This window comes from Erpetoichthys calabaricus, chromosome 12 (assembly GCF_900747795.2).
Source record: "Erpetoichthys calabaricus chromosome 12, fErpCal1.3, whole genome shotgun sequence".
NCBI lineage: Eukaryota > Metazoa > Chordata > Cladistia > Polypteriformes > Polypteridae > Erpetoichthys > Erpetoichthys calabaricus.
The window spans coordinates 108,529,721-108,541,864 of record NC_041405.2 but is presented as its reverse complement, the minus strand read 5'-3'; the positions used below and the strand labels follow the sequence as shown (position 1 = coordinate 108,541,864).

General features: G+C 39.5%; 2 protein-coding genes across 3 annotated transcripts in view; one reads left to right on the top strand and one right to left on the bottom strand.

The window, feature by feature from the left end:
- sybl1 (synaptobrevin-like 1) overlaps nucleotides 1–12,144 on the bottom strand; it is a 307,369-nt gene that overhangs the window by 221,133 nt on the left and 74,092 nt on the right. The window lies entirely within an intron of this gene.
- The window catches only part of si:ch211-274f20.2 (calnexin), a 55,626-nt gene continuing 49,192 nt past the window's right edge, over nucleotides 5,711–12,144 (top strand). The window contains exons 1-5 of the mRNA XM_028816885.2: nucleotides 5,711–5,781; nucleotides 5,866–5,927; nucleotides 6,056–6,197; nucleotides 8,722–8,803; nucleotides 11,562–11,754. Coding sequence (XP_028672718.2) covers nucleotides 5,909–5,927; nucleotides 6,056–6,197; nucleotides 8,722–8,803; nucleotides 11,562–11,754 — 436 coding nt within the window. The 5' untranslated portion in view covers nucleotides 5,711–5,781; nucleotides 5,866–5,908. The remainder of the gene's footprint in view (nucleotides 5,782–5,865; nucleotides 5,928–6,055; nucleotides 6,198–8,721; nucleotides 8,804–11,561; nucleotides 11,755–12,144) is intronic.

Genomic DNA, 12,144 nt, shown 5'->3' with positions numbered 1-12,144 from the left:
TTTGTCAGACACATTTCTTGTAGAGAGAAAAAAACGATATTCACTCACAGGCAGTTATACGTTGCGTTGTCACAATGTAATTCCAAACACAGAATCAAAATTCTATGTGATATTGATGAAAAGATAAAATCGAAAAGAGATTGAATATATGGACACAGGTGATATGACAGAAGTATGTAGATATTGTTTGGCTTTAAACTTTAAGTTGGAGACTTGCAGATCTTCTAATTCTTGTTGCCATTAGGGAAAAGTAGTGTTTCTTCCCAATGAAGAGGCCTATCCGTGAGAATTAAAAGTTTTGTTGTTTGGTGAAAGTGAAATCCACATATGTGTGTGGCAGAGACGCGTTATTTGATTGGAAAAGTGATCGGTGTGCCTATCAGCTCTCACATGGATCCTTAGGTATCTGAGCTCACCAGGTGCTCACACGTTCATCTTCACTTCACAAATCATAACACTGAGCATGCTTGGCGTGAGAGTCTGGAGCCAGGATCACATTAGGAAGTTTACATTTTAACCAAGTCATTGTATGAATCACTGATTTAGCACATTAATTATCCTCCTGAGTGGCCAACCATGCAGTCCCAGCTGTATGCCAAGACCTTAATGCCCACCCATTTTAACTGCCCTGCAGGTGAAAGTTCACTTTTGAGCAGCTAGGCAAGGAAAAAGAAAGAGATCTATGTGTGCTCATTGTGTTTCAGGTAAGGCTCAGTTTTACACGGCGTAACTGTTTGCTTTTCACTTCTTATGTTTTCACTCAGTTATGTAAGGCAGGTGTCTTGTTTCCAGAAGCCCATTGCTGTTTACACCTTCAGCAACGCCCAGAAAGCAGAACCTCGTGTCTGCTTTCAGCGTGGGCCTCTGCCTTGTCTGGTAGGTCAGTCATGGCTAATTCTCCTAAGAGGATGGAAAAAAGCCAGCGAGGAATTCCTGGAATATTTCAAAATCCTTGTATGAATGGCAAGAGGGAAAGCCAACTTATTTACTTTTCTTGTATCTTTTGTATTTAAAGCATGCTTTGGGCGACATTCTTACTGCTTTTGTGTGCCTCGCTGACCCAGCAGAAACAGCCTCAGGTATGACATTATTATTATATACTTTATATAGTTGTTCTAAGATATTAAAATGCTAGGTATATAAAAAGTAACTATTTTGCTCCCTCAATATTGTAACCTATTTATTGTTTACATCTTGTTAGGATTTGCTGCTCCTGTCACAAAGTTAAAATATTTTCTCAGCCCACCCAATCATTATTAGGGTTTTGGGGGACTGAAGCCTCCAGAATGTAAGACAGGACAAATCCTGTAAAGGAAGTCCAACCATCATGGTGAACAAATACACTCCTGCAGGCCAATTCAGGGTCAACCATGAACTGAACCCACACTGCAAAGAGCCAGCCAAGTCCCAGCTTAGATTCCTTTTTTTTCGATTAGCATGAGTGCAACAAACACATAGTTCAATTTTAAAACCTAATACTAAACCTATGAAGGGTTAGCTGAAGTGTATAAGGCTGGAGTTGAAACTCTTTGTCATAGTGCATCATTTTACTTATGTCTGACTTTCTATGTATGATATAAAGGTACGGCAATCTTTATTTTTTTAACACAATTCTGTGTTGAACACCACCTGAGTACATCTCATTTTGCAAACATTAAAGTACATACTGTATGTTTTATCTCATTATCAGCGACATGAAAGGTACCAAGTAAACTCTTAGGTTCTCCTCTCAATAGGGATAGGAAGAAATGACAAAAACATCCATGTTAATATTATCTGTAACCTCTAATCCTGTCTCACTGTCCATATTATACCCCTATGGGTCTGGTCTTTATTTTCACTCCTTCACTTTAACCCGGTTTACCACCTTTAGAGGACTTTACAAAGTGTCCTCTTGACTCCTTAAGGGACTGCAGTTAGACAAGGAATGAACAATCCAGGGGCCTCATGTATAAACGGTGCGTACGCACAAAAATGTTGCATAATAACATTTCCACGTTCAAATCGTGACGTATAAAACCTAAACTTGCCGTACATTTCCACGGTAGCTCATACCCTGTCGTACGCAAGTTCTCTGCTCAGTTTTGCAGTTACTGTTCCTGTGTGGTTATCCTTTCTTTTTTAGATCCACATCCCTGACGCAGCTTTATAAATACACTGTTAAAATTAACTGTATATTGTTTATTAGTTTAATGCATCTGATTATAATTAACCTGTAACAATATAATGGTCCACAGAATGGTCAAACTATTCCAAATACCATAACTGCTTTAGCGTTGTTACTCTCACTGCACCTTCTTCTTCTTCTTTCAGCTGCTCCCGTTAGGTGTTGGCACATCGGATCATCTTTTTCCATATTACTCTCACTGTACCACTTGGAGTATTTATATCACTGTATCTGAGTGTGAATCACAGCTGTACAGCAGCTGATCGGAAAGAGAATTATCGGTAAACAGCATCAAGCACACGCTGCCTCAGCCATGCTGTCTATTGAACTGCTCTCATATGATAAAAGCTTCAGAGTCTTTCCTGTACGGACCTCGCGGTTCAGAAACAGTTTCATTCCAGGAACTCTATAAACGCACTCAATCAGCCCATCAAGTACTCCTTGTAGAGCTGTTTGTACTTATAAGTACAATTACCTCACTGTAAACTTGCGATACAGTTATAATATTGCACAACCTGAGCCACTTTATAAAGCGCGTATTTACTAGGGAATCCATTCCCGGATGGGTTTATCCATTCCCGGGAATTCGGGAAACCCGCATGTCATTCCCGGGAATCCCGGGCTCCCAGGGATGACACAGTGCACGGGCATCTCACATGTGAACGTTTTTAGAACGACTGACAGTTATTTTTAATAAAACTACTGCAATATGTTGACACAAATAAAAGACTAACCTTATCTACAAGCAGTTCATGCTGTCATATAAGTACACGTATCTAGTTAGTTGCGGTAATAACAGCGTAGAAAGCACAACGTGTCAAGCATGCGGTCTTACAGGCGAGAGCGCACCTTTGTGCAGACTAGTACGCCAGCCGCTGAGAAAGCACGCTCTGCCTCCACAGAAGTAGGCTGCACAGTCATCAGATACCGATACACTTGTTCTAAACAATGCCCATGCTTGCCGTTGCTCTAACACAATGCCGTTTCAGTTTTTACTGGTGCATCCAGTTTCTTGCCATCATTCTGTGATGGCAAATTTCTTAGCACAGATGATGCGGATGCAACAGATTGATGCATTGCAATTTCAAGTTGCTGTTCAAAGCTGTCAACAGCACGGACATCAATGAAGTCTGCCCCATCCTGGCATTCGTCAGCTGCAGAGTGCAGACTCCTCCCAGTCCACTGTGCTCAGTCAGCTGGGAGACTGACTGCTGCTGGTCTGTTGTTGACTGAATTAATCGGCAACACACTACACCGTGGGCCAAAAAACCGTGCCACTTAATTATTTAAACTATAACTCGGTTATTTCTTGATCGGTTTTTACACTTTTACATGCTATATATGCGAGCTTGGCAATCGGTAATCGGGAGCCCGGGAATGGATTCCCTAGTATTTACATATGATGACAATATCATTTTTAAGATGAAATGTAGCAAAATATGTTTATTATATTATACAGATAAAACTTTAACTTTAACTACACGGTGCCGCAGCGCTAGCTAGTTCACGGATTGTTCCTGCCTCGCGTTGTATTCTTGCTGGTGCTGACTTGACACTGGAAGGATAGATGGATAGAATAATTAAACACATACTACGAAAATATTTCGATGTTCCTTAAAAGTTTTGAAGAATCGGCGTTCTAAGCTTACAGATGGCTTAACGTTTATTACAGAGCTGTTTGTGTGGTGATTGGATATTTGGAGAAAGAAAAGTAAGGACAGGAATTGGTGGTTAGTACGTTTGAAAGAGACAGTACTGCTGCAATAAATTATTTCATCGAAGGTCGCGCACGGCGCAGCAAGCATCTTGCGTGAGACATGAACAATCACTGTGCCACCGTGTTCCCATGTTTAATAGCATGTTTTAACTCCTATCATCATGAAAATGATATCACGTATACATCTCCGTATTTTAATTATTCAGAGAGCTGTAATATCACGAATGTAATGGATTATGTGTTCTGTCAGAGGAAGAGAAAGCCTGGAAGCACGTAGTGATTCACACACATAGAAGATCAAATACAAAACAAAGCATTTAACGTGCTACCTTAGTTACGATGGGATTTGAGAAAGTAGTAAATTAAATGATTTTAAGATGAAGTTTATGATGTTCTGCTTTAATGTAAAATAAACTACGTGAATAAAGTGGAAATTTAGAGATTAAAATTGACAGTTCATGCTTTTTCCCCACTGTGTGCCTTTTTTTTCTCTGTACCCTAATAAGCTTTCATATGACCCTCAGATGGTGGGCTACGAATCGCCTTTTCACAGCGAGTTTGATATGTGACAACTTCTTTTTTTATTTCGAGCACTGTGTGACTTTGTGAACGTGAGCTTTCGAGTTTCTCCGACACGCTATGTCACTCGATCAACTTCCTTTTGTTGTTTATACCACTGTTTAAACCAACAAATGGTATGTATTTCCTTGCCTCCATTTGTTATTCGCTGAAATTCTTCTATTTTCTCTCTTGCTTTTGCCATTGCCTTTTCACAGAAGGCTGAGCTTAAGGGCTATTTATATTGATTTGCATATTCAAAGAGGAGTAATTCTGGGAGGAGTTGGGGTGGGACAGAAGGCGCGTGCACGTGCGTTACTTTTCATGCTGACCGGGATTTATGGAGCGTAAGAATGTGGAAATTGGCGTTCGCACAGATCTATGCATCTGGATTTTTCAGTGTGTAAGCACATTTCCGCTTTTGTGCTTACGTCATGTTATAGTGCGAATTCTACGCACAGCGTTATGCATGAGGCCCCAGGTCCTCAGCTATGCTATGTTAAATGAATAAACAAGAGGGAGAAAATAAAGGGTTGAGGACGAACATACTGTACTCCCCATTAAAATGCAAAGGGAAAATTGTAAAAAAGAAAAGTTCTGCTATTGAGGACATAGCATGCCCTTCCTGACTCCTCTCAGGTTAATTGATATGTTTCATTGAAGCAGAACTCCGTATTCTTCAGTCTTGGGTTCAATTTGAACACTGCCTTCCAGGAATCCTGTTTTTTAAATATCCTGTAGGACTGAAGAGGCAGGACCTCTGGGATCAAAACGGATGTGACGTCAGCATGTTGCATCGTCCTGGATCTAAGTAAAAGAAGAGAGTCCATTCGCTTAATGTTGGCACTGATGTCCTTACCTCAACAATACCTTGGGAATGCTCCTGATTTACTTGCATGCGTCTATATAACTTGAAGCTGTCTATAATCTCGTAGTATAATAGTAGTATAGCAGTAATATAACCATAATCTTGTAGACACATCATTGCACATAATACTTCACTTTGAGAAGCTGGTGCTTCCTTTCATCTGCCTTTTGACTGTGGTGTCACTTGGCTGCTCTTACAGGTGCCACAGATGGTTGAGATAATCAGTTAGAACATATGGTCTTTTTCGGTTATTAGCAGATGCCTTTGTCAAAACCGACTTAAAAAATCATACATTCAGTTACAGATTTCCCTCGGTATGTTGAAGAGCTAAGAATAATGTTCAATAAAAACTTTTAAAGCACTGTGATGTTTAATAAATCTGAAATGCCTCTTCCAGATGGATGACGGTAGTCCTCATTTGTCTGATGACATCTACTTTCTTGAATCCTTTGAGTCTGGCCTCTTTGATGGGTAAATATTCTTTATTTGAAATGAGCAATTTACAAAAACCTTGTAGCGTGTCTTTCAGACAACCAATTGTGTTGCACTCCACAGGGATTGGGTTCGATCTGAGGCGAAAAAGGAGGAGAACGGAGAAATGATGTTAAAATATGAAGGTACTGTCATTCTTGTTCATTTTCTACAAAGTCTTTTATATGAACATTCGTTCTTTTTGAAATCACAACTAATTTCAGTGCTGAGACTCCAACGACCACTTAATAACCTTGTGGTTGTTTAACTTCAGGAGAGTGGACGATAGAATCACCACAGGATCGTCGGCTGCCAAGGGATAATGGGCTGGTGTTGAAATCGCCAGCGAAGTTACATGCCATCGCTTCTTCAATGCGCCAAGTCTTTCACTTCAAGGATAAGCCGCTTATCGTGCAGTAAGTAAATCTGAAAAGTTCCTTTGGTCATTTGGTGTATACATTCAATTCAATTAGATTAACTTTATTAATCCCAAGAGGAAATTTAGAAGTATACAGCAACAGAGATATAAAAAACAAAGGTTGAGACTCACAGGACAAAAAATAAAAGCACTCAATTAATATATGAATAAATGTAAAATGTATTGTGATGGAACTAGGTGCGTCAGCGAACCCCAAACCCCTAAACATGATTACACCAAGTCCCAGGTTTAAATAACGAAAGGTTTATTAAACAATTCCTAAACAAAATTGCACAAACACAAACAGGCAAGTTTTCTTTCTCCACAATATATCTCCTTTAATCACTGCACTGCCCTCCTCCAGTTGAGTGTTGCTCCACATCCTCCCAGCTCTGACTCACCTGGATAATGGAGTGTGGTCCCTTTATTATGGACCCAGGAGTACTGCCAGTGCCAGGGTGATTGCCTGAAGAAAGTATTTCTGGGTCACATGGAAGTCCCATAAATTGGGGAGCACAACTCTCTACAGCACCCCATCTGGCATCCATGGTACCCAGCAGGGCTGTATTGTCGTAGTTGTAGTTACTACAAATGGTTGTGATGTGCATTCTGTTGGAGTAACAAATGCTATACATTTTATTACTACATGCATTACAAAATGCATTGCAAAAGATGGCGCCCTGCAAATGTTAATGCTGAAGTTTACATTGATTATTTAGATATCAAACCATTTTAGACGGGTAGAACAGCTAATATAATATAATATAATATAATATAATATAATATAATATAATATAATATAATATAATATAATATAATATAATATAATATCGTACATTTCCATTCAATTGTTTGTTTTAGTAAATTGAAAAGTTTGAAAACCACTGAGAGGCTGTGTTTTTGTTCACATCATTAGGTTAGGATGTGTTCATTAGGGTGTGTAAAGAGTTCTGTATTTGTCTGTTGTAAATAAGAGAGACAAATAACAGAGAAGGTTTGGGGATCCACCCCAAGTGGCTAGTTTTTATAGGCCGTGTGAAGGAAGAGGCGGGTCCAAGAGGGAGGCGGCCGAAGTGAGATCAATAGGAGGGTGTGGTCTGGAGAGGGATGAGGAAGCTGGACTTCTGGTGATCTGATGAAAAGGCATTAGTGCACAACGTCAACCCCTGGCTCAGCATTTTATACCCAGTTAAGCCCATCGACTACCTCCCAGGCGCATGTGGCGTGACAATGTGTTTGTCATATCATTTAAATTCAGAGAATGAAACAAAGATAGCAGGACATATCTAGAGCCAGCAGATATTCACAGCTAATTTAATAAGCTGACAAAGCTGTATATTGAGAAGTAAATTGCAACTATAGACAGTCGACAGTTAGCCATAGCTTATCGCGATTCATCACTCCAGAGAACACAAGTCCACTGCTCCAGAATCCAATGGTGGCATGCTTTACCCCACTCCAGCCAACGTTTGGCATTGCACATGATCTTAGAACTGTGTGCAGCTGCTTGGCCATGTAAACCAATTTCAAGAAGCTGTCAAAGCATAGTTCAGTGCTAATGTTGCTTTCAAAAGCCATTTGGTATGTTGTTGGGAATGATGCAAAAGAGGAGATTTTTACGTGCGATGTCCTTCAGCACTAGGTGGTCTCACTCTGTAAGTTTTTACAGACTATCACTTTGTATCTGAGGTGTTGTTGCTTCTAGAAGCTTCCATTTCTTAATAATAGTACTTATAGTTAATCAGAACAGATGTAGCAGAGCAGAAACATCAAATACTGACTTGTGACAAAGGTGGTATCCTATGACAGTACCAAGTGTAAAGTCTCTGAGCTCAACGGTATGACCCATTCCACTGCCGATGTTTGTTAATGGAGACTGCATAGCTCTTTGCTTGATTTTATGCATCTGTTAACAATGTAACACCTGAGTTCAATACTTTGGTGGGGTGTCCACATACGTTTGGCCATATACTACATTAGGCCAATTTAGTTTTATCATTTACCTAATGATGTGGAGAGAACCAGAAGGCTGCGAAACCTCACATGAGTCTGGAGAGAATGTGGACATCGTACAGACTGTGGCCCACTCACTTTGCATTTGGTATTTGTTAAATTGTGGGAACGCTTTTATGGAAATCCTGAAATTTCTAGAGACATCATATACCAAATTAATGTCATTGCTCTCTGTAAACCATGAGGTCACCCATTAATCTGATGATTAATGGCATGTTGTTTGGAAGTGCAGTAATCAAACTAGAAAAAAGAAGGAGCACTAGAGCGGTTTGGTCATATCAATGTCTGAATTAACTTTATTAGTGAATAACTAAGAGCTGGCGATGTAGCAGATCAACTCAGCCTTGCCCGATTTTCAAAGGTGGCTGTAGACCTACGGGGACTGGGGGTGAAAACTGAAGACAGATTAGGTCATCTTCAGTGAAACTGGACATATGACTATACATAAAAGAAACGTGACTTTGTTCACAATATTCCATCAGTTTTTCTTTGGTTTCACCTTCTTGCAGATATGAAGTCCACTTTCAGGATGGTGTTGACTGCGGAGGAGCGTATATAAAACTCCTCTCTCACAGGGATGACCTTGATCTGGTAAGTCTTGGTAGTTGTTTTTTTTTTCTTTTTTCAATGAGATGTTATTTAGGTGAAGGCTGCATAATGTATAACATTTGCTTGTAGGTGGTCCAGTGTGCTTTTTTTTCTTTTTAAGCCAAATTTCATACCTCAGGTCAAGTTTATTGTCATAGTACAATAAAATCTGTACTTTCATGTCTCCTCACAGCAGTTGTTGTTTTGATGAAGTTTAATTTTATAGATTGAGGAAGGAAAATAAAATAGCAACACTGAAACAAATTACTACAGAAGAAAATGGCAGCTATACTGTATATTCTGAAACTAAGAAAACTAAAAATACTTTATTTACTGTTCTTGCATGCACAAAAGAATATGTCAGTTTATATGTCACTGTGCCCAGTGAATTTTTATTTCACAAGTTACTCAAAGTTTTAGTTCATATTGCTGAATAAAGCCAATAACAGCTGTAAGCAACTGCATCACCATCTTTAAATGAAGGGTCTTTTTAAAAAACAAACAAACTGAACAATTAGGATTAGATGTCTTCTAAAGACTTTCTGTGTGTTCATTTAACAACAGCAATAACATTTATTTGTATTGCACCTACTCATACCCAGAATGCTGGGCAAAGTGCTTTTACATCATTCGCCATTGGTTACTTTAAAACACAGCATCATGATGTGGCATTTATTTCTAATTTTTTACAGTTTTTCCTTGGCCTCTAGAAATAACTGAAGCTTCATTTTTGGGGTCGTCACTTAGGTTTTCGAGTCTGATGCATTTTTAATAGTGCTATGGCTGGGTGCAGGAATGACAGTTCCACAAAAGGGAAAATTTGGTGTGCCAAGCAGGTCATCCCATTTAAGAAATAGGTATACTTGCACTCCAGATATCAGGCCTGAAAGTAAATCAAAGTAACTGGCTTGTTAGCCATGTGTTTAGGTCAGTTTCTTAGGAGCTCCGTCTGGAAGGTAGCTCTTGCCAAAAATGAAGCCTCCTTCGGGGAAGCCCGGGCTTTTATGAGATTGAACTGGAAGGGGCAGAATCAGTTGTTCTCACCAGGCAGTCCCCGGGCACTGTGGAGAGAGAAGGAGATGACAATGTTAGTGATAGCACTCCGTCTTGTCCTTGACAGAGCCTGTAAGAAGATCCTCCGATGCGCATGTGTGACAATGTTTAAAACTAAATAAGTTTCAGGCAGCACTGTCTTGTTATCATTAAGCATTCCACTATCTTGAGCACCCATAGTTAGCGATGCATTCATGGATCGACCGATGACATCTTCTGGAAGTTGCATCATAAGAGTGGCAACTCACAATCCAGCAGCATTGAGTTTATCATCCAGGTTTGTGGATACATCCTAATATCTAGCGCTTTTATTTGAACTCTGATTTTTGAAATATTTTTGTCTAAGATTTACGTTTAACTTTTTGGCTTTGGCTCTCTTCCCAATTTTTGGCTTGTAACTGTGACATCACCATCAACGGGGTGGCTTTAGCTGTATAAAGGCTGAGAGAAAACCACAGTTCATTGTGAATGCACTTGTGGTGTGGTGAGTTATCTAGTAATTTGTGTTATTGTGCATTTTTTGTAATTTCCTGGATCTTTTAAACCCTTTGCTTACTGGATTATGTTTTGGGATTGGTTTGCTTTGGATTTTCTTTGCTTTTTCAGTGCCTACTGTGCCTTTTGTGCTCTTCAGAGCTTCACTATTGAATAAAACTTTTTGTATTTTGAAGATTCCTCGTTGCCCATTTTGTGACTAGCCGGTGTTGGACAGTGTTTTCCTCTCCCGGCTGAAGACTCACTACTTCAGTTTAGCATACCCAGACTAGAGTTGCTGATTAGCTGTTCATACTGCATCTCTGTTGTTACCCATTAGAACTAAAACATTATATAATACAATATTTATAATCTATTTCTAATGCTCGCCTATTCTGTTTCTATTCTTGGAACTCACATGTGGCACTTGGTGCCACTGCTCTACTGCCAAGTTGGTTGCCTGCCTAAAGAAAAGTCATCTCTGATAAAGAAGTACTTATTGTGTAGAATCAGATTGGCCACCCCTATGACTGACTCAGCTGTGGAATGGCCAGTAGTGGGGAGGCAGCTTGTTGGCCAAGGTCTCCAGGACTGTGGGCAAATCTAAATCCTGACATATTTTATAATCTACTCTTGTATTTTGCATTCTAGTTTGTACTATTGTATTGTATTCCTGAGGTGGCAGTGATAGATTTGCCATCTAGCTCTGTGAAGAGGATCACTTGTATTCTGTTTTGTGTATTGTATTTACCCCATTTTTTGCCACCCATTGCATACCCAAACTACCTAGAAGGGGGTCTCTCTCTGAATTGCCCTTCCCAAGATTTCTTCCATTTTTTCCCTACAATGGCTTTTTTTGGGATTTTTTCTTCCAGTCAAAACTGGAGGGCTGTCAAAAAAAACGGCCTGTTAAAATCCATTGCAGCACTCCTTGTGCCATTTTAGGCATTACAAAAATTAAGTTGTTGTCAAGTGGCCATTTTCAATATCTTTTGGAATTAATGTGTTTGAATTATTTTCCAACAAGGAAATCCAAAACTGTGAAGCATTTTTTGTTCCATGTTCAATTCTTAAATAATGAGTTTCATTGAATTACATTTTTAATAATCTGAAAAGTTCTCTTAGCCCTGCTCAACCTGATTCCACCACAACCCTGACCAGGACACACAATGGACAAATGAAATGATGTTTTCCATGACAATACAAGTAACAGCATATGGTATTCTCATTCCAGACTCAATTCCATGATAAGACTCCATTTTCCATCATGTTTGGACCAGACAGGTGTGGTAAGGATTATAAAATGCATTTCATCTTCCGGCACAGAAATCCAGTTACTGGTCTCTATGAGGAGAAACATGCCAAGAAACCAAGTGCTGACCTGAACGAGTACTTCACTAGCCAGCAGAGCCACTTGTATTCACTTGGTAAGTTATTGAAGGTGGCCAACATCTTTGGAGATCACATGAGCAAGAGTATAGGTGCTGTAAAAATGGAGGAAAGTACAGGGAAATATACAATCAATTGCAAAATAAACAAATTCAATATAAGTTAATTTGGTAGAAATAGACTAAAGCAGCAGTGAAAATGTTTGACTTATACTGGACCAGGATGCATTCACTGGGGGGGGGCATGCTAGCTATTTCCTTTTTAAAACCAACGTTTGAAACAAAAAAGTTCAAATCAAAATGGAGGTGAGCACGGAACTTCTTGACGACATGCTCCTAACAATTAATGGAACTGAATGTACTGAGAAGTCCTTCTCTCTTTATCATATTCCCTCTAACTCTGGTGGCTTTAGTTAGGCAAAATGACCA